We start from the raw sequence: 26,202 nt of genomic DNA on the forward strand, positions 1-26,202 counted from the left end.
TTTTAGATTTTGCATTGTTTTATTTGATGTCTTGGGTTTTAGACATTAGACCATATGATTTGCTGAATTTGATTTTAAATGTCATTGTACTAATGTAGTAGTAGTTGTACTATTTAGACCAAGAACAACCATTGCTATATTTCCAATGGGTGGCCCTCACCTTGATCATTCATATCACATGTCTCAGATCTGCCAGTGTAGATCTGAGAACTTTGGACACATTTGTTATGGATAGAAACCTAACCAGCCCCCGGTTTCACTGGACTCAGTAATGGACTGTGTTTAAAGATGGACAGCTTTCAAAAGTCTAGATAATCATCTCAGTCGACTGCTAGGGGCTAACTGCAGTACTGGTCATGTTAGTTGATAAGACATGGACCACACTAAACAGTCAAAGTAGATGTTAAATACATTTTTCTCAAATATGGGCTCTGTCATTTTATGTAGTTTTTATAACACTGATGTATGTCAGAGTGTTTCTGATATATTTGGTTTTAATTAGTTATTTGATGCAACATCATGATTGGCAATCGCGTATGATTGGTCTAGTGCATGTATTACATCTATAAATGTCATTCTTATTATTTTCATGATAACAACCTGACAGAGTTTAAACAGAAGTTACAACAATTCCTGGTCTCTCTCCTCTTTCTCCCTTTCTCTCTCTTTGCTATACAACTAAAATTGAATTGAATAATAGGCTTGACCTTTGACGTAAAATATGCAAGTTGGCAGCACCAGAGTCCAGTGTCATCCATCTTGATGTACATGGACTCAATGCTTTTCCACTCAATGTTTTTACACAGCCTGGTATGTTGATTACCAGTATGCTGAAAAATATGTTTTCCCCATGATGTATAACTTACTTTGTAAATGAGAAATTGATCAGAAACTCAACTTGAAAATTTACCCAAAAAATAAAGCTTGTCCCTGTATTTGCACCAAGGCATTTATTACTTGAATTGTATTTCAGATTTCTATTTTGTGTTCATGCCCTTTAAAAAACATTTTAACATCATACAATCTTCCTAAATATCCAATTATTGCCCTTTTAGGAACCCTGAAGCCATGTGCATTTTACATGTGCAAACCTGGAAGATGTCTTCAGGGTTTAAAAGCCTAAGTTTGCATATTCATATCAGTGTTCCCTACATTTCACATTCCCTCAGAAAAGCCATGTCCTCTTCTGCATTAATGAGGAAGTAATGCAGTTCTTGACCACTGTGGATGATGAATCCGATCCAGACACTCAGGTAAAATTTCAATATAATTGACAACTTACAATAAATGACAATAATATACTTTTGTTCATCAGGTCAAATACAATAAATTATAAAGACATTAAAATACAGCATTGATAAATAAACATGTAAGACTTATCAGGGTGTATGAATCACTTTCAAACAGTCACACTAAATGGCAGATACTAAGTAATTTTTTTTCATTCTACAGCTTATTAGAAATTCATTGTCTGTGTAACTCATCGTCAATTTTACATTTCAATATGACGTCCATGTAATGCATTACTCATCATTATCATTATCAATATTTATTGTGAGATTACCGTTAGTGGGTGCAGTACATTCCACTAAACATGTCATATCTTGAAGAAATACAATTTAGCAGTGAAATATTTCACAGGGTGTTATCTCCCAAACAGTGCTCAGTTTTTATACCATGGCCACAGAAGCTGTTTGTTTCTGAATGGCTGGCAGGGTTTAATCAAGAATCTACACCAGGACAACTCACAGTTTTCATCAGTCTAGCTATTGATTTAAATCTGTTCACAAAAACTGGAGGTAACCAAAGCAACAGGACTTTTGCACAGAGTTATGTTTTGCATTAACTGTAACTGACTTGTAGTGAGTGAATAATGCTCAGGTCCAAGTTTACTGGCATTAAATAAACCTCATAAATGTATGACGGTGAGGAGTGGCCATGGCATAAACGTATTGCTACGCTCAGAGGTGTAATGATATAAAATAACAGCAGGCTCCACTGCTGTAACACAAAGAGGAGTAATGTTCAACCCTGATTTTCATAGCAGCTTGTTTTGTATCATCACGTAATCATGCAACCTGACATTCCTCTTCTTATTTATTTATTTATTGGGTTGGATCATGTAATCTACGGATCCAGCCTCTACAAGGAACAAGACCAAATTTGAAGCCCAGGTTATAGCCATTATGAAGCAAAATCCAGTGACTTCACGGAGGTGCAGTCCATTTGATCTCCTTCATCAAAAATGGTCACTGCAGGTTATTTAATCCGCTTAGGGGAAAATAACCGGTCTGTATTTTACTGACTGGAACTATCCTGAAGTGGATGTAACACACAAATTTGCATGTGCAGGTCTGTAGAATTAATGATTTTCTTCTTGAACCATGGCAGCAGTTGTCAAGTGGTGACAGGTCTTGTCAGCGGTAGTTACTGTAACAGCACTGACCAGGTCAATGTCTTGGTGATGTGTGTGTTCGCAGTCATTACTCGCCACACCGCGCTCTCTCAGAAGCCTTGTATATGGCAATAGGCCTCCAAGCTGGAGAAGAGAATGTAGAGGAACCAGAGTCCAAACAAAAGCAGTGTGGTGAGGACTCTGGGGATCCGCGGGCCTCCCAGTTCGCCGCCAATGGACGGCCTCCGGCGTATCATCAACACTCCCATAGTGAAGAAGGCAAAAATGGTGAAGAGTGTGACGGAGAAGGCCAGCGAGCCAGGGTCCACACGGAAGACCTTACCTTTGACTTCCCAATACACAGCAGCCACAGACCAGGCCACCCCAATACCCAAAAACACATTAACTGCATTGCTTCCAGTCACATTCCCCACTGATGCATCTGCATACTGGTCCTGAGTGGCAGCCACTTTACTGGCAAACGTATCTGAAAAAGAAAATAGTCAAGTTGCAGAGTGTACTATCCTTCATACTTGGGGACAATCAGCATATGGAGCTAAACAGTGACTGCCCACTTTTAAATCAGCTCTGGCTCCAGAGGTAAATTCCCCTTTCATAGATAGGATACAATATTATGTCTGATAATTAAAATCTCTATTTTTAGAAAATGAATAGGATTTTTACTTCCTCAACCACACCGTTGAGCTTTATTGCATTTGCTTCAATCAATACAAACTGAGGTACATTTCTCTCACCAGGAAGTGAAGTCCCCAGTGCCACAAAGACCACTGCAGTGACAGCGTCCCGCAGGCCCACGGTGCAGCCAAAGTGGGAGGCCAGGTCTCCGATAAAGGCGGTTAAGAAACCGATGACAGAGATTGATACTAAGAAGCACGCCCAGCCATTCCAGATATCGGTGGGCGGGATACAAGCAAACAAAACCTTCCAAAATAAGCACAATATGTGCACGAAGTAGTCGAAGCAGTTCGGCATCCGCTGCTCTTGTCCCTCATCTTCATCACCTGATTTAAGAGGACACAGTGAAGAAAAATCAAACTAAGCAACCAAATGCATCAGCCACAAATTATACAATCACATTTTGAGTCCATCAGCTAATATTGTTATAATCAAGCTGTAAACAGAGTATTGCATGCACATTAGTCTTCCTTTGTGGTTCCATCCTGTCTCGGCAACTCACCCGCCTCTGGTATTTGTGTGAACACTGCCTCTCTGCCAGAAAGTTGTCTTACCTCATGGTTTTTACACTTAACTCACTCAGCTGGTTCTGAGCCTGTTAAGTCTTGTATTTTGTATGTCTGCCTACCTGATTCATAACCTAACCCAGGATCTTTTCTCTGCGTTTGTTGTCTTACTGTTAGGATTTTGCAAGAACCACTTAATGTATCAATACACAACTTAGTGGAGGGATGTGGTATGCGTTCGGTACAGACAACATTCAATTTTGGTATGGATCCAGATCAGGAGTCCAGGAACTTTCACATTCTCTAAAACTTTGAGAAGTAGAGTATTTTCTACATTTCTTTGATTTCTCAGAGAATATTTCTTATGAAAAAAATATGTACTGATATTTATGTGTGTGCATAATTTGGTGCAGTGAATTTAAATGTGGTTTCATAAGGAGACAGTTGGGCCTTGGTGTAGGTGTGCACCAGGTAGTTCAATTGTGTTATCAGTTGACTCACACTATTTACTACTGCATTTTCTTATTGTTCATTCAATCTTCTATCACCTACTCCCTGCCTCTTTCCATACACAGTCAGACTGTGGATGCAAATCCTTAATCAAATGAATAAAAGTTAATTTAACCATTCTGGAACAGACTCATCTCACATTTTAAATTGAAGCTTATAATTTCTGGTCCAGTAACATGAGAACATTTAAATGGACCTCTTTTCCACAAATATTACCTGGTTGAAAAAACATATATGTACAATATATTTGCAGCTGCACTCCAAATTATCTCTGATAGGGAAGCACTATATATACATAGTATATCAACACTGTGTGAATGTGACAGATGTTGAGCTTTTACACTACATTACACTACAATCCTGTTTATTTACAGGTTTCACACACACAAAAAAAACAGATGCATTTACAGCCACTGACCTGCACTGACTGTGACTGCTTCAATGAACTGCTCTCTCCATGAATGAGTGCCAATCACTACTGCCAGGTTAGTGTCCTTCAGGAGTTTGTCCACAGTGTTCTGTTATTGCACATTGAAAAGGTCAGTGAGAAGACAGCTCATATATTTGCACATAGATTATATGGTCCACATGTCTCTCTTCAGCCTCTGAAGGAATTTGTTCTTCAGACTCTCAAATTGACAAGGCCCAGCGTAATATTCAGTACAAATATGACAGTGTTGGATATGGCACATATAGTGTATCCACAAAACCACTAGCTTCCCTGTTCTGCTGCAAAATTAAATACAGAATAAATCGATAAATCTAATATCGCTCACACAGCGCATACTGACACCCACATGTTGCCTCAATTCATCTCAAATCAAAATGCATGAAGCACAAAAAATGGAGGAATGGCAGAAGTAGTATTTTTGCAATCACAAGAGTATGATGTGAGATGAAGCAGGGAATGGAATGAGAAAAGTCTAATCAGTCTCAACAACACACAGCATGCTGGCAGTAACTGTACCTGGTCAAGTACTCCATTGGGAGTCTGATGTGTGAGAGGGCACCAGGTGGTTAAAAACACATATACATCAAGTTTCCCACACTGCAGATCCCTGTGGTACTTTTCATTATCACTCAATTAAATAATTTACATGTCAAACCATCTGTCACTAAACGATTTTTATAAACCAATATAGATAATAAAGAGCTCATATTTTACTAACTTATTTTTTCCTTGTCATATATTTGCAGAAAGTACAAAGCCTGGTTGGTCGTCTGTCAGACACTCACACACCTTGAACTCACAGGACTCCTCTATGATCACCTCCAGCCTGCTGTGCTCTCCTAGAATGGGTTTACCCATCTCAGAGATCCTCCTGGCCTCCTCCTCCTCAGGGCTGGGGTTTCCTGTCAGGAGAGCACAGATGTTAAATGATCATGTCTGTAATATTACAAAACACATACATTCTAAACCTCAGGCAATACACACCCAAACCTACACAATAAAGATAAAAAACACTACATTTCAGAGGTACTTAGTGCAGCATCCATTTACTCCCTGATGAAAACAAGTTATCGGGGTGACCAGGATGACCAGGTATTTTTACCCTGAGTTATCCCCGGCATTTTTAGATATGAACTCCAGAAATTTTGGATGGTCTTTTAGTTTTTAAGAATGCAGCAGGAGATCGTCACGGTCACAACAATAGGAAAATGTCCATAATGTTCAAGTGAGGGGCGGCACAACATGCAGGAGACAGGACATAATGTGAAAATCCGCTGTAGGACTCCTGTGTTTTTAGTTGCATATCAACACCGGCATCCGCCCTTATTGTCAAAATGAATTTTAATGCACCGGCCGTGTTGGACGTTTTACCAGGGGGCTGGCAGGAAAAGTTCCAGAAAAAGTCTGGAGCATATGATGCAGACATTTCTGTTCTCACATTTAGCCCCACCAGAAAATTGTCCTACCAATTTTCAGCAAAATTTCAGTGCGTCTCTGAAAGCAACTGTAGATCAAAATCCAATCATGGTATTAAGCCTGACCACACTTATCTGTATCTCAAAGAATATGTTTTGGGTTGTACGCAGCCTATGACTAAGCACTGTCTGCAAATGTCTATCAGGAAAAATCCTATACTTCAGGTATCCCAGGAGACCCAGACACCAAGGGGATCATTTAAAGGTGTAGTTTTATCGTTTTTTACTTTTTCTTCTTTTTCTTTTTGTCCCTACATATAAAGCGTCCTTGGGTCTCTTGAAAGGCAATATATCAATTCAAGTTATTATTATTATTAAATACATGATCTCTTAAAGTAACTACTGAACCCACTCCAGCTACCTAACAGGCCTAGTCCTTGCTTTAGGCCCATCTCAGAATTGCCCCTGTTCCTGTCACTGGTAGTGAAACATCATCGTCTGGAGAGGTGGCATCCACCCTGTGTCCCTGTCTCCCTCGTGTTTACTAGGACGTGTGCTTAGGAACAATTAAGTCAGAATGTGTCACAGCACCACAACCAGTGATGACATTAGCCTCCCCCGCTGTCCACGTTAGGCCCTGCAGGAGCTTTGCCCCCAGAGTTGATAGCTGGCCCCGTCCATATAGATTTAACAATGTCCTCGTGAATGTTTATCCAAGCAGCGACATTCAAGATGTCACACTCCACCCCCTCTCAGTACAAGCAGTCCTCATGCAGTAACAGGCCTCACTGTCAGTGAGCACAACTAACAATGAGACCTTCGGTGTCTTCCACAAAGTAAAATCAAGAATATGCTGATCTTGATTACAGCACTAAATATTAATAAGTAAGCTTTCAGAGATGCTTATAAAAAGAAAACTAAGTCAGAAAAGACTGAAAACTTATTTATGGATATTTGAAAATGCTGCACACTTCACCTTTAACAGGCAAACCTTACCTTGATTTAGCAGCAGTGCTGCATGTGAGGGAATAAAGACAACAATTCAATACCTCTCTCGAACACATCAGAGTGGCTTCAAAGAATTTAAAACTGCACAAGGAAGAAGACACTCTCTTTTGTCTTTGGCATGCACGGCACACCCACACTGTTATCTTCCATTTCCACTTTTACCTCATTAAATAAATAACTGATGTAATTGACTCTGTTGACCTCCACTAACATTAACATACCCAGTTCCTGCACCATCCTGTTGTCACATGGAGGTTATAGGGAGCAGGGAACTAAAGGATACTAAATTCATAATTGGCTGCAGTGGCTACAGCGCTACAGTGAAACAGAGACTGCAGTGAATGACAGCGTGTAATCTTCGGTTACTGGCTCTGACGCAGGTGCCAGGCACACAGCCGCCCGCGTTGCTCTTGTTATTGTTTTGATACCTGATCTTGGGTATTGCTGCTTGCTTGCAGCCTTTTTAAGTGAATGTAAGTGAGAAAGTAAAATATATTTCTTTGATTATTGTTGATAACCACATTATTGATGATAATCAAGTCATTCAGACATCAATGATAAAATGTTAGAGCTCACCAGAGATTCCTCGCTTCAGCCATTTTGGATCCTCAAGCACAACAAAGAAGTTTTCCTGCTTTTCATATTCTTCCACATTTATGATGCGCACTTGTAACGTCTGACTGGAGATATGCAAAGCACACACACACACACACACAAACACACACATTTTTAATTTCAGTAAAAAAAACAATGAGATACTATTAAATTTGATGAACAATGAGGGACATAAAAACAAAACCATTGCCTCAACCAATCTAAATCACACCGGAAATTGAAGTGACCTAAATAATTAATGATAATGGCTTTCTCAATAATTCAGGTAAAAACATTGTGTACACTTGCTCAGTTTTCCAAGGAAATAGATAAACTGAATGAAGTGCAAAACAGCCTGTACACCCTGGTTCATCCCTGTCTGAAAGCCATGGAAAGGCTGAAAAATAGCAATAAAATAATGAGGCTAACTACGTGTACACTTGCCCATTAACTGTAATCCACAAATTGTTATTGTTGTGACTGTGTAGCATCATTGATGGGCACTGTTACATAACAGAGTCTTTCACTAAGTGTACAATTAGTGCATGTGCAAACAAAGCTTATATAACCTGAAAATTTAATGGGAAAACAATCCGTCACCTTACATGGGGTGACTGGAGGTTCCCACACCTGATCAGGGATGGTATTATCTTTGGGTGTCAAGTCGTCGGGTAATTCTGTCTAAAAGGACCTCCTCCACCTGGAGTGGGTGACTGACAACCTATAGTAATCTCTCAATGAGGTTCAGGTGCCTGTTTACTAAAAGCACTAATAAGCCAAAGTATCTAAAAGCACTGAGGATGCTGTGTGTGTTTCAGAATGAGTGGTTTTGGAATAACTGCCAGCAGTTTTTTGATTATGTGTTTGCGGTGATTATACCAAGAATGTAGAGACTATCATACCATAATTCAGTTTTGTCGGTTATTTAAATCTGAAGTTTGAGAAAATAGCTCCCTCAAAAACTTAAGGATAAGGTCTTTTGATATACTATATATAGTTTTATATACTATTCAATCAAATACCATAATGAACCATGAATAATATAACAAATAAATATTGTTATAGTGGGACCAGAATTTTCTTTTGCTGTCTAAAAAATGATTAAAAACGAACAAATGAGTCAAAGCGTATTTAATGTTCCTTTAATGCCCTGACGCTGTAGTTTATTTTTGGTTGATTACTGTCCTGCTGCCATAAATACTCCAAATCTCTCTACTTTTTTAAGGAACATTTGCCACAAACTACTCTGACTCTTTCGGTAAATCATAATTTCAAAAAATGTACATATGTATCCGTGGCCAATTTCTAAAGAATGTCTTCAGCATAGGAACTAATATGATTGGCACTGACTACCACTGTCCAAAGTTGGACACTGTTGCATTTAGTCTTTTCATGAAATGAATTCAAAAAGACAAAATAGAGAATATTGCAAGCTTTGACCTTTAAAACACAACTGTTAATCATAACGGAGCTTTGTTTTATTTTATTGTTTGATAAGGAGCCAAAAATATGTAACCATAACAGACACAGTCTCCCAATGTCTCCTTCCTGGAAAAGAACAGATTGACTCTCTGAGGAAACACATCCATTAGACTCTGACTCCTACATTCAAACTGTACCTGCCAGTCACTGCCTCACCTGGTTTGTTCATTGGTGAATTCCAGCTCCCCTGCGGTCTCCTCATAGTCCACCCCCGCCTTGGCACTGCCATCCTCTGTATGGTATGGCACAGCTACAGTGCCCCTGGAGCCTGAGTTCCTCACCACCGTCACCGTCAGCATGCCCGTGCTCTCACTCACCCGCAGCACCCGCTGAGCAAAGGTGAAGATGCCGGCGTGGTCATCGTCCAAGATAGTGATGGTGGCACTCAGCGGCTCCACTAGTCTACCCTTGGGTGGATTTCCTGTCCCTTCATTTGCACCTTCTTCTAACCTCAGTTTCTGAAGACGCACAAAGAAATGCTCATCCTCCTCAAAGATGTCATCGTCCAAGATGTTGACCTGGGGATGAAAAGTTTTGTGCGGTCACTCTCCTCATGGAAGTAGATTCTCAAAAGTCACTTCAACACAACTTCGATTAATGTCCAACCCTGAAATAATAGTATTCTCTCCACGGACTGATGAAAACGATGCATAATAAATGCCTGTAAACTAACTTTGCAATCTCACTTAGCATATACACAAACGTGGTTGTGTGTGTGTGTGTGTGTGTGTGTGTGTGTGTGTGTGTGTGTGTGTGTGTGTGTGTGTGTGTGTGTTGGTCCAATGTATGGGTGGATTTTTGCCAAACTTTTTTTTTTGTGATATTTTTTTCCATATCCTCTTTATATGATGTGGAATGATGTGTGATACAAAAGTGCTGCAAATAGATGCACAGTATGATGTCAAGGTATCTCTGTTTCCTATGAGACTATAGACACAACCTCACGCTAATATTGAAAGAAAAGTAACGTATGATCCTATGGTAGGATAATGACAATCACCAATGTCATATAGTGTAGCATTGCATTAGCTATCGCAACCAATAAGATAGATAATAATCTAAATTAACCTATGAAGTCATTATAAAATTGCATTATTGAAATAGTGGAAATAAACAGGAAACACAGAAGGTGATGGATTTTGTTACATGGACAACATTTTGAAATCAAGACTGATTAAATACCTATCACAGGCTCCTTTAATTGCTCACCTTGATCTCTTTGCGTGTCTCCCCTGGCTTAAACACCAGGGTTCCCTCAGTGAATTCGTAGTCCGCCCCAGCGTTGGCAGAGCCATTTTCTGTACAGTAGTCCACATAGAAAGTGTTCTGACCTGTGCCCCCCTCCAGGATCACCCCCAGGCTCAGAGAGCCACAGTTCTCAGTGCACTGGTACTGGGCACTTTGGAAGCAGATGTGCGAGCATGTGGCCTTGTCGGACTCCTGCCCCACTGAGCGGCGTGCATGCTCAGCAGCGTGTTTCCTTAATATATTACCGGCACCGATCATCATGCGCGTCACCTGGACGCGGTAGAAGGCGCGGCTCTTCTTCTGGTGGACCAGGGCAGAATAGTTGGCCATCTCAATCAGCTGGTCCAAGTCTTTGTCCGGATGCTTCTCCTTCAGGTCTTTAAGGATGCGAACCACCTGTCCAAGAGAGGAAACTGGTTATAAGAAAACACACTACAGAGAAAAGAACACAAAATGTCCATTGTTTCCTTCTACAACAGAAGTTTGAAGTTAAGACTACACAAGCTGTGTGTGCAGTAGGGTCCTGCACAGGATAGGTGGGAGTCCACAGCAGGATGAAATAACTGAGCTTATAATGTTAAAAGCATTAGCGTTTCATGGGACAAAACTTTGAAGACAAATATGAGAAAAACTTTGAGAACTCATACTGCTCTGCCTCCTACTGATCAACTTCCTGCTGTTAAGACTCCTGCTGACTGCAGTGCTGCCATTCAGACCACTGCTGTAACTGAACTCTACTAACTAAAGTTATAAGAACATTAGAATCCACGGTGGACTTGATAGGATAGAGTAATGTAGTCGTTCCCCTGCTCAAAGCTTTCTTTCTGTCCTCGTGCTTTAAAAAAAATACAACTGAAGTAATCTTTCTTCTTAAAACAGTACCACAACTAGAGTGAAAAAAAATTAAGAGCTTTAATTGCTGAGCACAACAAAGATGTCAAACAAAAAGAAAAAAGCTGTGTCTACAATGTGGTCAAGTATTTTCTCCATGAGCAAGTCTTACCTCATCTTTGTCCCGGTCTAGTTCATTGCCTGTCTGCACAGAAACCGTCACACTGGAGGAGTTTCCAGCGCAAGCTCCGCTGTCCGACAGCTTTCCATCCATGATCACGTCAATGCCTTTGGGCTCGAGGTCACCCTCCATTTCCACAACAATGCCGTGCCGCTTGTCAGCGCGGTAACGCTTGTGCATGTATTTGTAGAATAGTAGGCGACGGTCAGCAATCCAAGCCAAGATCACACACACCGGAAAGTAAAGCAGCGTCACTACGGCCTCCCACACCTGGCAATACAGGCAATATGAGCTTTACATGAGTTACACATTTGATTTATTCCATTTTATAGATTTTTAGTCAAATATACAGAAACACACCTCTACAATCCCCGGTGAGATGACAGCCAGTATGAGGTAGAGCCAAACGTAGGCGAAAATACTCCAGAAAGATGTAATAAAAAACACGCGCAGGTGTTTGATCTTGCGAGACTCTCCGTCAGGGATCACCCACACACACAGACCAATTATCACAAACATATTGAAGGCAGCGCTGCCCACTATGGTTCCCGGGCCGAGCTCGCCTGCATCAAAGTTGTGCCCACACACCTGTCACAGTGAAACATCACAAAGAAGCAAATCAAACAGTTTTGTAATGGAAGTTCTAAAGGAATTGGACTTCAATCTATTAAGAATTGTGGGAATACTTAAATAATATATATATTAAATTGGTAACTACACATTACAGAGAATGAGAACAGAGTTAATCTATTTCCACGCTGACATAAACCTGCAAATTGTACTTGTAATTGTACTGTATTTGTTTGTGAGACCTATAATGTATCCTAATTTCTTCTCCCTTTATGGTGATAGTTCTCTTTGCATGTGTAAATAATTTACAATATGAGAAAAAGTCAGACTCTTTATAAAGATGCATGAATACCACATTCTCAACGAAAGTCAATCATCTAAAGTGTGTTGGGCTACTGTGTCTGAGTACCTCAATGACCGAGAGCAGGATCTCAGGTGCAGAGGAGCCCAGGGCCATGAGTGTGAGGTTGGACACAGTCTCATTCCAGATCCTCACTGTTGTCACTGTCGTTTCACCGTTAGGTTTGGTGATGGTCACCTCCTTCTCCTGCAGGGACGGATGTTTGAGAAAATGTCTGTTATTCTGATGCATGTGTTTCCATTACTGTCATCGATGTGAAATGAGGTTTAAAATCCATTCTCTGAGGGGAGTCATGGTAACAGAAGAATGTGTAGTGTACTGTAGTGAGCTTATTTCAATATTATTGGAATAGTTGTGGCTTCACTGTAAACTCAACTGAGATTTCTGTGATCAGAAACACGGATCACCACCGTTTGTGGTTCCATATTTTTATGTCTCCATGTTGGAAATAGCTGACTTATTATAATTTTAGGTTGTCCATACATCTACCCATCCCTTTCTTGTTAATGTAATATCTCAGGAAGGTCTTGAAGGAATATGCTCAAACTTCGCACAAATGCTCACTAAACTGAAGGATGAACTGATATTGGGGGTCGAAGGTCAAAGGTGAAGGTCACCTCAAAAACAAGTTTGAGCCCACAACTCAAAAAATTCACATGCTAATGATGAAAACATTTCACACAAATGACTGACAGGGTAGAGTGATGACATTTTATATCCAAAAGGTCAAAGGTCAACTTCACTGTGACATCATAATGCTCTGCGAAATCCCTTCCCCAGCCATAACTCAAAAGGACAAAGTTCAATAATACCTGAGAGGTGATGACCTCTATGGATGCCATGAAGCGGTCTGCCAAGATGGACACACCCAGAAACATGTACATGAGACAGAGGAAGTAGATGACAGCCCTCCCCGCCTGCTCCCCCAGTGGAGGGTTGAGCGGCAGCCACACCGGCAGCAGGATACCAGGTTTACACACCACGATGCCTGAACACGTGCGCTTCGCAGATCCCGTAGAGTTGCCTGTGGGCTGAGGCTCATCGGGGCTAGATGCCCGCTCCAAAACCAGTGGCCTGGAGGGAGTGCAGGGGTGGGCCAGGAGGAGCAGCCCGAAGAGGAGGATGATGGGTGGGGAGAGGTGAACTGGATGGCTTCCCATGATAATCCTGAGTCAGGAGGAGCACGTGGTCACTGGGGGAGCGGCTGGGTCAAAAGACTCCCTAGAGACACAGACAGAATCATTAGTAGCCAGTAGTAAAAAAAAACAACCAAACGTGAGAAGTCGCCCACTATTAATACTACTCATAAAGAAGTCTGTTATCATGTTGATTAAAATGGTAATTAGCAGGTTTCAGAGAATTAACCTATTTTGGGGTTTGAGTGAAATTAAATTTGGTACAGGCGTTTCTTGTTGTGCTCACCCTGCAGTCCCCGCCTCAGTCAATGAGAGCATGATACAAGGCTACTGCCAAGATTCGGCCATTGATGAATACAATACAGTTAATGCTGTAGTAGCATCAGAATGTATATTATGATTTGGTGCTAAACAAATAAAATAAAATTGAGATGATTACTTCCAGACACAGGACTGAATACAAAAAACAAAAAGTAAAACTATAAACACACATGTACTGCAAAGTTTCTGTGTCATCAGTTTTCAGATTATTTGTTTTATTAAATGTACATCACTTTCATCTGTCAAAACCTGGTCAGAACCCCTTATTGCCATGGTTACCCTCTGTTTTACCCTAATGCTTTACCCAGCAGGTGACTATAGCACAAACCCATTCAAACAGTTTCAGGGACGTCTTTTGTCCTGTCCTGCACACTCAGCCAGGGTACAGGATGTTTTGTTTCTGTAGTCATTGCCACAAGCACAAAGGCTTGTTATTAGAAGTTAAACGTAAACCGACCCCACTGAGTCATCTTAACTGCATATCAAAATGACCTCGGAGAAACTAAAGCCTGGTTGTTAAGCCATGCAGCTCCTGTGGTTAACATTATCTGGCACTAATCACTGAACCCAGGTGGTAAGAATGACTAAGCAGTAATTCATGTGTTTCTGTCAGTAGCTCCATGCCAATATCTCTGTGAGCACTTCCTGAAGAAATAAATATTTCAATTTAAAACTAACCTCTGCAATGTCATGGAAAGAATGAAGTCAGTGGACAGGCAGAATTTTGACATATCTGCAAATTAAAACTAATTTGGTAATTCTTGTAATATTGGCAACAATTACTGACAGGCTGCATGAGTTACCCTTGTGTGCGTTAACATGACTTATTAATTGGCCATCAGGGGTCTTATAACTAATCAGTGGGTGATGACGTTACCACACATTCTACAGATATCAAACTCACGTTTCCACTTATACAGAAGAGAGAGCTCAATATACGACAAATTAAGAAAACACTTGCAAACAGAAAAAACTAATTCATCAGTTTAATGACACATGCGCTGCAAAAAAGTCACTACACATGCAAATACAGAAACGTGCTGCAAATTGCGAAAATGATGAAGGATAGGTTCCCAGAGGATCAAAAAAGAAACGAACCTGGCTGTAGTTCAGTGCAATCAATTTCATTACCACTGACATGTAGCAGACTTCAATAACTTCTGTACTTGTCTAGTTTGTATCTTTAAATTGATGAAGCTGTTTTCTTCTGTCAAAAATACAAATTCTTAATTTGAGCTCTCTCGGCCAAATTAGTAAGAAGAATCATCATGTGATAAAAAACCCATAGTGACGAACTAAAGCCAAGACACAGTGTTAATATCACCTGAACATGAAATGTGCTGATGCTGAACTTTGTAGAGAGTTGTCACGTTTTTTGAAAGGAGGAATCCTTTTTCGAGTGTGTGTCTGCTTGTCTCCATCACTTTTCACATTCATCTAGTTATTAATCGATGATGTCGGATTGCGAATCTTAAATTTAAATGGGAGGGTCATTTTTTGTGAGTCTGTGTAATAATAACATCAAAGCACTAATCAGCAGAGCAGACATGTTAAACTGTACTTTTAGTCAGTAACAGGTATTTTACAGTGCGAGCCAATCTGAGGATGTATGGTTGACATACACCATGATGGCAGAGAGCCTTCACTCCCCACCTCCACTCCACCTGCACAGGTGACACTGCACCATTGTGCGCTGTGAGTTGAAACAGATACTTGGGTGCTGCATCTTTGATGCAGCCTGAGCTCTGCCAGCTCATTATGGAGTTGTGATTCAGAAGCACAGCCCAAAGGGCCCGCCGCATCACATTTCACTTTCCAAGGCCTGCTATGGTTACCACGACCTCAGACAGAGGGCCACCTTACACCAGCGATTGCTGATGGGGGGTAGGCTCACCAAAAATAACCCCCCTTAACATTCATATTTGGAAAACAATGGTGCACAGAATGGTCACGTGTCACAGCACAGTGAATCATAATGAAAATAGCAAAATACATCTGTCCTGTCAAATAAATTGTTGTATGATGCTCTCATTAATATTGCAAAGCTTTAATGAGAGCATCTGCCTTGTTTCTATCATAACAGCCAACACTTTAACAAGAAATCTGCAGTATGCAACACAGAGGTACAAACACTCACTACACAGCACCTAATCAATTAGATTAGTGTCAATCAACATTTTAAAACCAACTCCCTTTCCCAACATAATTTATGTATTAGAGTCCAATGCCTGAGTGATACACTTAAGATCCAAATAAAGATTTGTTCTATCTGGTAAGTGGTGAATCTGTATAATGCATCAATGCCAAGGCAAAACAGTTTGTGAGTGCTGGCTAACCACGAAGCTGAAAGAGCTGTCTGAATTATTGATAAATGCATTCACCTAAATATAGCAGTGTATCGTTTCCTTTCATGTCACCTACAAATAGCTGTGTAATCGTTCAGATGGAGAGCTGGTAGATTTTAAAGGGACTACTTCTTAGTCTTTCCAGCAAGGAGGTAGGACGATATATCGGCAGACCACCGCAACTCGCAACCCAAACCTAAATAGTACAGAACTTTCCTCTGCAGTGACTCTGATTCAAGGCAGCTCTATTCTGATTTTCTTCACTGGTTACTTTAATATCAAACTGCTGCTCTGTGGGAAAAAGCTGTACAGTGGATGACCATGTAAAAAAATTATCTCTCTTCTTACAAGCCTCTCTTACGCCTGGGGGGAAGGGGGGTCAGAAGGTGTTGACACAACTGTGGTCTCCTTGTTCACTTCTCACACAGGAGCTGTAAACTGGGTGACAGCTCATCTCCCCTTACTGCCTCTGACCAAACACTATCAGTCAGCACCAACGATAAGTGATTGCCTGGGGTTATCTTACACTGAGAGAGTGAGCTCCACCAAAAAAGAGAGTTAGCACCTGTGACAGTTTAATATTTCCTGCTTGTACCTTGGTGGTGGTGTACAGTCAGATGAGGGATGCTCCTTTAGACATGCAGAGCAGATGAGCTCTTGGGTTTCATTATTGTCAGGCAGCTCACGGGCACCATTCAGTGAACATTTGTACAAGAGATCTACCCTGCAGCTCAGTCAAATTATGAATTGTTTCCCCGTCAGTCAAATTGGTAAATGTTTTTAAATTAACAAGAAAAAATATAGTTAATGAATACAAACACACACATACACACATGCACAGTCATGTCACCTAACCATAGTCACTACTGCCTAACCCCAACCCTAATCTTAACCTGACCTTAAAACATGCATGAATGCACACACACACTCACACACACACTCACACACACACCCAAAATCCTCATTAATCCACCACTGAACGATGATGATGCATCGGACGTGCAGTTTGAACATTAACCTGTGTACAGATTCACAAAGATCCGCTTTCCAGGAAGTAAACTCTGGGCCCAGGTAAACCGATAACATACCATGTATCAATTTAACAGATAGCCAATCAAAACATGTCTCTGTACTTAATCTTAAACAGTCGACAAACAGTGAAGCCCCATGCAAAAATTCAGAGAGCAGAAGGTCACACTCATGAGTGTAACATTAATGCAGCTCTCCATAAACAAATAAGTTAATTTATACATGGGTGACTCCACTGCTATTCACAAACTTTGTCAAGAGTTCCTCTGGTGCTACCGCAACATTTGTTTAAGAGAGAATTGTGTATCCAATCGATCTTTAAGAATCAAGGTGTAAACTGTGTCATTTGAAAGAAAACTAGCTCCAAATGCTTAAAATACAAATCAGATCTTACGTGTTCCACGTTGGTGAATAACCAGAGTAAGATACTACTGGATAAGGTGGAAGAGTCACTTTCAGAATAAAAGTTGTGCTGCTTCTTACACTATTCAAGGAAATGCATGCAAGGCAATCTGAATCTGTTGGATTTGTTTTCCTGTGGAGATGTCATGGATTACACCTTCAGACTATTCTCCCCACAGATGGTTCATTTGATTTGAGCAGTACAGTCTAAGACACATCCATTAAAGCACAATAAAATCAAGTTACACACAAATCAAGTCTCCCCGTTTGCAGTTAAAGAAAGGAAAGAGATCCGTCCCTTTAATAAGTAACACTGCTGCAGCCCTTTTAATGAAGCAGTTGAATCAGAGTGTAAAATAATCCACTGGGCTGCACACACGAACTAACACACACTAACACACACACACACACACACACACACACACACACAGAGAGAGACAGACAGAGACAGACAGACAGATAAGCACTGGACCAAACCACAAATGTAGCTTTGAGGATATCATGTTAAGATGTTTCACGATATACAAACGTCATCATTTTTACATTTAACATTTCTCACTTTTTGCAATTTAACGCTGGCCTGTTTAAACACTACCCTGGGCATATACATTTCAAAAGTGAATCCACAGTGAGTCATTTGTTTCGCGAGAAACAAATATTTTGTTTCTGAAATTCTATTAATTTCAACTGTTTTGTCTGTGTCAGAAAATGTAAGAAATATTTAAGAAGACTTAATATTCACGTAAATCCAAAGGAAATACATAATATTTTTTGTCTTTTCTAAAATGGTTGTTTGTATTTTTAGATTTGTCAGTATTCACTCTTGTTTTTTTTGTGTGGATTTTTTTGTCTGTGCTCTTTTGTTTGCTCTCCCCCTTGTCTTGAATTATTTGAACTGAATTAAATTCATCAGTCTTTTCCACAAAAAGTAATAATATTAAAAAGCAATAATACTTTTCAAATACACACCCAGAGGCTTTGTCCTGTAGAGAGAGAGAGAGAGAGAGAGTATGCAAAGCAAACCAGGGTCTGTTAAAGAGTTAAAGAGTTATCTGGTTAAGTTGTTTCCATTACAACTAAAACTTTCCACAGTCTCTGCAAATGTTTAAACTGTTTTACCGCATCTCTCACACAAACAGGTTTAGTTATGTCAGTTGCTCAGTACAGGGCCGGATGTAAGAATGCACCGAACGCTTTGACAGACTGATGAAATAGAGTCTGTGTGGGAGGTTTGCACATCAGATTACACCCTGAACACATGGATCCACACAAGACCTCAGAGTCATGGTTTCAATTTCCATGACTTGCTACAAAAAACCCAAACGTATAAATTGGAATTTGGATTTTTTTTTTAAAAAGCCACTGAAGAGACTAACTGTTGCATTTTCTGTGACTTCAGGTCCAATAGCTATGTGTGGTTAGGCAAAAATGACTACGATAAGTCTGTGGTTTTGTCCACATCTTCCCACTGAGTCTAAAACGATTGCCAATACACAACACTAGATATGTTTACATGGACATCAATATTCCAATATTAGCCTCGTTAAGACAATAGCCTGACACTGCACTGTGCATGTTCTGACCTGAATAAGGTCATGCTCAAAATAAACAATCATTGAATTAAGACGATTGATCTCTTAATACAAATGATACAATCTTTGTTAATTTACCTTTCAATGGTATTGAAAAGTACCAAAGCAGATCTACAATCAGATTTCCAACAGATCCCCCAACACTATTTTTTGTGTCCACCCGTTTGCTGTATCAATTGATTAATTGAATAAATATGTATTGCTTTGAAAATAAGTATTACATGAACAATATTGCTCAACGTAACAGGACCTTTTTTCTTTATATCATGGTGCTGAAAGTGGTAAGGTAGTGGTATTGTATTAAAGTCTATGGTATCATGGAATCATGACAACTCTAATTTAGAGTATTACGACTTTAATTGCATTATGTAGAAATGTATATGTCTTAATCGCATGATTACATCCTTTTAACAGCATTTTAGGACATTGACATACAACAGTCACCTGCTTGATGACACATGCCCTGAGTTCTCGTGTAAACTGGAAGTAGGACATAATGTTGATGCAAGTCAATGTTTCCCTGAAAAATATTATTATCTAGACTGTGGTGACCAACCGTATTCTAATTTGTCCTGTGACAATTTTACAATGAGCCAACATTTTTTACTCTTCTCATGATATCACAAGAGATCTCTAACTTAGTGTTTTGCTCCATCGCTGCATTGCATGACTGTGTGCAGCACCATTTAAAACATGCTTGCTCGCGCTGTTGTCCATAAAGTTTTTATTGTCCACGCAGATGGATCCTGTACAAACAAACTTCATCAGCAGCAGCCGTCACTCAAAGCGCTTTAGCAAGTCTCTGCGCTGTGTTAGGTCACTCAGTACAGTATAAACTGACTACACTGGCTCAATCGGTCCCCCAGAGGAATGAATTTGTTTTTGACGGATAGGTGTACAGTTCACGTAGCAGCGGAGAGATGAGCCAAGTCGGCAAAGTCTCTATTCCCCCTGTGTGCACTGGGTCAAAATCCCCATCAATCTGGACAGCGTCAGTGAAAGCTTGACTGAGCACAAGGTTTAGTTTACAGCAGGGTGGGCGTGCTGCCATGCTCGGGGATGTACTCTCAGTCGCCTCAGTTCAGCCCCACTCCTCCAACCTGTTTATGTCCTATGGTAAATTCAACAACAATAATCTTATCAGGTAACAATAATTATGCCTGATGAAGGTGGAAGGACTTGACTTACTATAATAAAGTGGATAAAAGTAATCAACAGTGACGTTTTTCCTGTTCCTTTATATCCTAAAAGCATTTCAGAGTGAATTATATTTTGGAAATCTAATTTCTATTTTGTGTCCCAGAAGTAACTACACTGTGAAAGGAAGAAACATGACGAGTTCACTCTTCCTTCTGATGTGAAAAACAGAAAAATGTAAGATTTTCTGTGGATGAAACCACACGTCCTGCTTATGGACTGTTAGCACTGCCATCATGGAAAAATCACACAGAAGAAAGTAATTAGAAGTTCATCAATGCTTTTCCAGTCTTGATGATCAATTAAGCTCTTTAGAGTACAGTTTTTGCCATTCACCCACTCACACACACATTCATATAGTTGCAGTAATCTTCATTATCACACATCAATCACACACCACTGGAACAGCCGTCAGGAGGTAATTTGGGGTTAGGTATCTTGCCCAAGGACACGTGGAATGGTGGAGACTGGGATCAAACTGCCAACCTTCTGGTGAGAGGACAACCTCTCCTACCTCCTCAGCCAAGTAACTCTTGAAGACAAGACATGTTAGACTGGCAATATGTGTAGTTCATAACAGTGTCTTTGTAAGAGCTGAAATTATCAGTTGATTGATGAGTTGATCAACAGAGATGTTTTTAAAAATGTGACACATTCTAAGGATCCTCCTTCTCAAATGACTGCTTCTGTTTCACATCTGCACAGTAGACCAAATGTTAAAAAAATATCTGGACATGGCAAAGGTTTCAGCCACTTCAGATATTTGTGTTCTTAAACATCATCAATCCCATGATCCTCTGACCTCAGCATCTTGTCATCAGTGTGGGATCACATGAGAAAGAAGATACTGAGAATACAGAACAGAACAGCGGAACAACTTCTCTGAGATACTTGGAACAAACTGCCAACCGTTCCGTTATTCCATTATTCGATAGTTATCTTCACTCTCACTCTGTGTCTAAAACGTATGTATTGTCATTTCACCCATCCCTACTCAAGGGGGATTTCAGGCTGAGCATGAATTCAATCCTGTGACGTTTCAGACGAGGCCCCTTGAGATCTCATGGGTGATTCGGAAATTCAGCATCTCAGATTGACTCCAAGGGAAACAATCCATTTGACATCTTTAAGGCGTTCTCGTCTCTCGTTTCTCCCTCTCGTGTCATTCTGCCTCAACTGAAATCGTCACACACTTCCTTTTCCTAAAAAGTCTCCAGTGCAGGCTGACAGTGAAGGAGGAGGCAGGGAGACAGAACGAGGCTGCATGGGGCGGTCAGACGTATGACTGTCAGCCAGCAGACAGCAGCTCCTGAGGTTTCCATTACCTGAGACACCCTGTCCAGCCACTGGCGGCCCTGTCACCTTAGAAGGAACAGCATTCTCAACTTCAGCATGAACCCAGACAGAGACACCTGTTATGCAATATTCAGGATACTGTCAGAAACATCAACAGCAGACAGAATATACAAACACATGGCTGTTGCTGGCTGTCAACGAGTGACATGTCAATATCAGTGGTGGAAGTAGTATTCAAACCCATTACTTAAGTAAAGTACCAGAGTTTAATAACACTCAAATACAGTTCAAATTGCATCCAGAATTTTGCTCAAGTGAATAAATGCACAGAAGTATTATCATGAAAATGTAGTATTACTAATATAAATATCAAAAGTAGAGGTAGATCTGTACATTTATTTCAGTAAAATTTTGATTGCAGGTCTTGCTTGCAATGGAGAGTTTCTAAATTGTTGCACAGGTACTGATGGTACTTATTATTTTGTTGATACTACTTCTCTGCATTTACTTTCATTTTGAATTCAGGACTTGCAGATAATGAAAACCTGTTCAGTTCACTGTCCCCTGTGACTCTATCCCACCAACATCTGCTGGTGATCAACATCCGCTAACATCTACTGGTGGTGGGCATTCATTAGATCCACTGGTGGCTGCTAACACCTGCTAACATATACTGGTAGTTGGTAATATAATTTGTGCAAAGGCATATTTACCATTTAGTCCTATATTCTACAACATATATACATATATATATAGAAGTAGTATATGACATTAGATGTTAATAGCAATACACAATATGTAGAGCTAGTTTTAACTAGAATTGTACACAGGTGAACACATACCTCTGCCAAGGCCCAACAGTCCACTAGTGAAACTTCATTTAAATTCAATAGATTAATATTTTGATTTAGATCAACAAATTGCACTTTACACTTATACACATCAGTCCCTTAAATAAATCCAGATTTCTATCATCAAGATCCATGAGTTATTTTCTGAGGAATCAACAAAAATGTAGAAAAATGCAATGTTAAAGAAAGTGAAAAGAAATTCCTGTGTCCGCCCCCTGATCCATATACACATTCAAATTTAAAGAGGTTTTCCCTGAGCCATATCACGTCTTTACACCACGTTTCATGGTAATAGTTTGAGCAGTTTTTGCGTAATCCTGGTAAATAACAGACAGAAAACAACTTCCTAGGCGGAGATAACTATTTTATATACAGTTAGTTACTTTGTCTATGAGGCCATGTGAGATGAGGAAAGAAGGAAAAACTGCATTTTGCTACAATATAAAAATTGAATTTGTTATATTAATTTATACTTATACAATTCAATGCAATATTGTACTACAGTACTTGAGTTAAAGTACTTACTTTCCACCACTGATCACATGCACAAGCACTGCACACACTTTACAGAAACTGCACTAGAGCTGGGTTCTAACTATTAAAGCTCTGTGAGCAATCTCTAATCTCTGAACTTTTCAACGATGTGACACATTAAGAAGAACACCTCTACTTATTACCCAGTCTGAGTTAACATGTTGCTCATGCTGATTGTTCACTGGGTAAGAAAACACAACCTAAAGAATAACACAAAGAGGGAAATTCAACAAAGCACCGACAAACATTTCCATTTCAAACATTTTTAACGCGGCAGATGCAGATGTACCGGCGCCTTTAAGTTGTCACCATGAGTGAGCGCCCGAATTCAGGGCAACAGTCGAGTTTAGACCAACAAAATGTTAACAAAATGTGCAGAGGCAGCCGGCAGGCCTGAACACACAATAGAGCAGGGAGTCAATGAAAACAAAACAGACCCCCACAGGCACTGACTCTCCTCTCCCACACACTCATACACATACACACACACACACACACACACACACACACACACAAAGACAGAGAGACTGGTAAATACTGTCCATTACAGCATTAAACTGTTAGACATAAAGATAAAGGTATACATGATCATGATTATATAACTAGATAAACTGAACTACATCAGTTCTCTGCTCCAACTCCAGGGGATTCTGGACTTCATAATTACCATATAGTCACATTACACATCCTTGACAAAGTGAGGTACAGTAATCTAACTCACCCGAGGTAAAGGAGACCAATCCATAGGTATTGACTTCCCTAAATCAAGTGGATGAAAGGTTTCGAGGGGGGGAGTCTGATTAACTGTACAGTTTAACAGGCAGTTTGCTGGGGGAAACGTGAGAGAAAAGTGAGGTGTAGTATAGCCCTTTGTCCTGTGGCACCTGCAACTGCCGAGCATATCGGTGCCTGCACACAAAGCCGCAGCATTGGTTTACGTGTGCTGTCACATACGTGGGGAGGAGGTTGCATTACGGGATGTCACAGAGCATCAGTGGTGGATTGTTTGGATTGAGCTTATTCTGGCCCAACACATATCGACAGCCAGTGGGAATACAGAGAACAAAAAATAAGATGCCAATATTATTTTATATAATGGATCAACCTGCGGATTATGCTCTTGATTAATTGATTTCCCCATAAAATATTTAAATAAAAAATTCCTGTCACAATTATCAATAGCTTAAGGACACTTACATACATCAACATAACTGACCAAAACAAGACAAGACAAAATGCTGGTATCGGTAAAAAAATTTGAAATTTCTACTTAAGTAGTTCAAAAATTATTATCATAGAACAAACTAATTATGTTAATCACAATTTCAGCACAATATGTACACCCACTAAAACTAACAAAATACATTCCGAATGAAAGACTGAAAGACTTCTGAAAGTCTCTCCTCATTTGTTTAAAATGTTTGACATTATTCTGTTCAATTATTATATATGTCTGATTTGATTAGCCAATAACCCACACTTCCCTGTAATTCAATGAGATATTTATAAGATATGAGAAACTATATGCCATGATGAAAAGATATACGCAGATTAGCAAACACTAAAAAACAAGTATACTGCTATTGATGGATGCTTATGTAGCCTATGTATTCAAATAGAATGGCCTGGCACTGGAGGTGTTTCTTCCCTCATCTCCACCTGTCTCACTCATCACCAACTCTTAAAACAGCTCACGGGCAGCCAGGATGTGGTAAATGGTGCAGCCATTGTGCTAGATGAATGATGTTGGTTAAATGTCAGCTCTGAATTTCAGTCCTGATCAGAAAAAATGTCAGCGAGGGACAAAGCAGAGGGATGTTTCTGAATTAACCAAATCAATGGTACCTCAATGTTTCCCTCGGGGACAAACATCACTACTCTCTTGTTAAGACTTAAAAGTGGCAGAGCAATTGTAATTTCCTCATTCAGTCAGAAGAAGCTGGCAGAAAATGCTGAGAACAGCCTGAGATGTGGATGGTCGTACATACATGTGCGGTGCAGCTTCAAGTATCAAGCAAGTGTTGCAGCTTGCAGAGTTCTCTTGTCATTCACGTGGGACTATACTTTTTTCTTTCTGAGCTGACTTGTTGAAATATAAAGTATATGGTGAAGACTTTATGTTCTGTGGCACCAGTTAACACTGGAATATGCTACTGGGGCTTCAAAATGCCTAACAAAAACATATGATTAAAGATTCGATTTGTTTTTGTGTTACGGACCTCATTCATACTATTTACACATTTATACTATAAGTACTACATAACTAAACTGTAAATAAAAACACACCACAGACTACATGTAAAAACACTTGTAATAACCATAGACTGTAAATAAAACACTTGTAATAACCATAGACTGTAAATAAAACACTTGTAATAACCATAGACTGGAAATAAAACACTTGTAATACCCATAGACTGTAAATAAAACACTTGTGGAAACCACAGACTGTATATGAAATACTTGTAATAACCATAAACTGTAAATAAAACACTTGTAGAAACCATAGACTGAATATAAAACACTTGTAGAAACCATAGACTGAATATAAAACACTTTCTGTGAATAATGCTGTCGGTCATGGGGCTCACACAATCAGGACTACAGATGGGTCACCAGTCGAGGGCGTAGCCTTCAGCATGTCTCCCCCTGGATAAACCTGTCCTGTCCTGTCCTGTCCTGTCCTGGCCCTCCTCCACCCTCTTACCTTCTGCTTTAGGGCCCAGCTCCACCACGGGCTGCCATCGCTTCTCAGAGAGGTCTCCTGGTAAAACTGTTCCCGCAGCTGAACTCATGCAGCTGAACTTTCCTGTCCACTCACATCCCCCGTTAACTCAGCACGGTGATGCTGCTGAGAGAGAGCGAGAGACACAGACAGAGAGAGAGAGAGAGAGAGCTCACATGGGGGAGGGGGGAGGGGGGGTGGTGAGGGGAGGAGGGGAGGGCTACGATGTGCTGACGTGCTGCCTTCACTGTCTCCCTCCACAACTTCCTGCTGCTTTATAGTTGGGTCTAACTTTTTTGCTCCAGCTGCAACATGCAGGTAGAGGTGGTTTGACACTGTACACATGGCCACCTCGTCCTAATTGTTACTGAGAGCACGTGAAAGCAGCACAAATGCACAGCTACACAAAGACTGTGTTTGTAAGGTATTACAGTTGTTTTAATTGCTGTCAAGCTTTTTCAAAACTCTTCAGCAGTATTGTCAGGGAATGTGTTACCAATACACAATTTGGTACCTTTAATATTTA

The 26,202-nt window shown here is 40.2% G+C and overlaps 1 protein-coding gene across 2 annotated transcripts; it reads right to left on the reverse strand.

The window, feature by feature from the left end:
- Nucleotides 1-1,254: 1,254 nt before the first annotated feature.
- On the reverse strand, nt 1,255-25,847 carry slc8a2a (solute carrier family 8 member 2a). 2 transcript variants are annotated; one of them, XM_020085320.2, is made up of 12 exons: nt 25,659-25,847; nt 13,061-13,469; nt 12,297-12,434; nt 11,678-11,905; nt 11,309-11,587; nt 10,267-10,701; nt 9,214-9,575; nt 7,558-7,661; nt 5,348-5,460; nt 4,526-4,625; nt 3,151-3,417; nt 1,255-2,882 (listed from the first exon to the last, which is right to left on the reverse strand). In XM_020085320.2, exons 2-12 carry the CDS (start codon nt 13,406-13,408, stop codon nt 2,506-2,508), a joined length of 2,751 nt encoding a protein of 916 aa, XP_019940879.2. In that variant the 5' UTR covers nt 13,409-13,469; nt 25,659-25,847; the 3' UTR covers nt 1,255-2,505. The 2 variants fall into 2 exon arrangements, with proteins under 2 accessions (XP_019940879.2, XP_069366263.1); XM_069510162.1 differs by lacking the exon at nt 25,659-25,847 and adding an exon at nt 23,673-23,812.
- Nucleotides 25,848-26,202: the final 355 nt, after the last annotated feature.

This window comes from Paralichthys olivaceus, chromosome 15 (genome assembly GCF_024713975.1).
Source record: "Paralichthys olivaceus isolate ysfri-2021 chromosome 15, ASM2471397v2, whole genome shotgun sequence".
Classification (NCBI taxonomy): domain Eukaryota; kingdom Metazoa; phylum Chordata; class Actinopteri; order Pleuronectiformes; family Paralichthyidae; genus Paralichthys; species Paralichthys olivaceus.

Bases quoted from the DNA above. Each gene is read 5' to 3' on its own strand.
- slc8a2a (XM_020085320.2), bottom strand. From the start codon at position 13,408: ATGGGAAGCCATCCAGTTCACCTCTCCCCACCCATCATCCTCCTCTTC. The intron at 5,461-7,557 runs GTGAGCTCTAAC...CTCTCCTGACAG, and splicing joins GCTGAAGCGAGGAATCTCTG to GAAACCCCAGCCCTGAGGAG. The intron at 3,418-4,525 runs GTCAGTGGCTGT...CTCTTAAATCAG, and splicing joins AGCAGTCACAGTCAGTGCAG to GTGATGAAGATGAGGGACAA.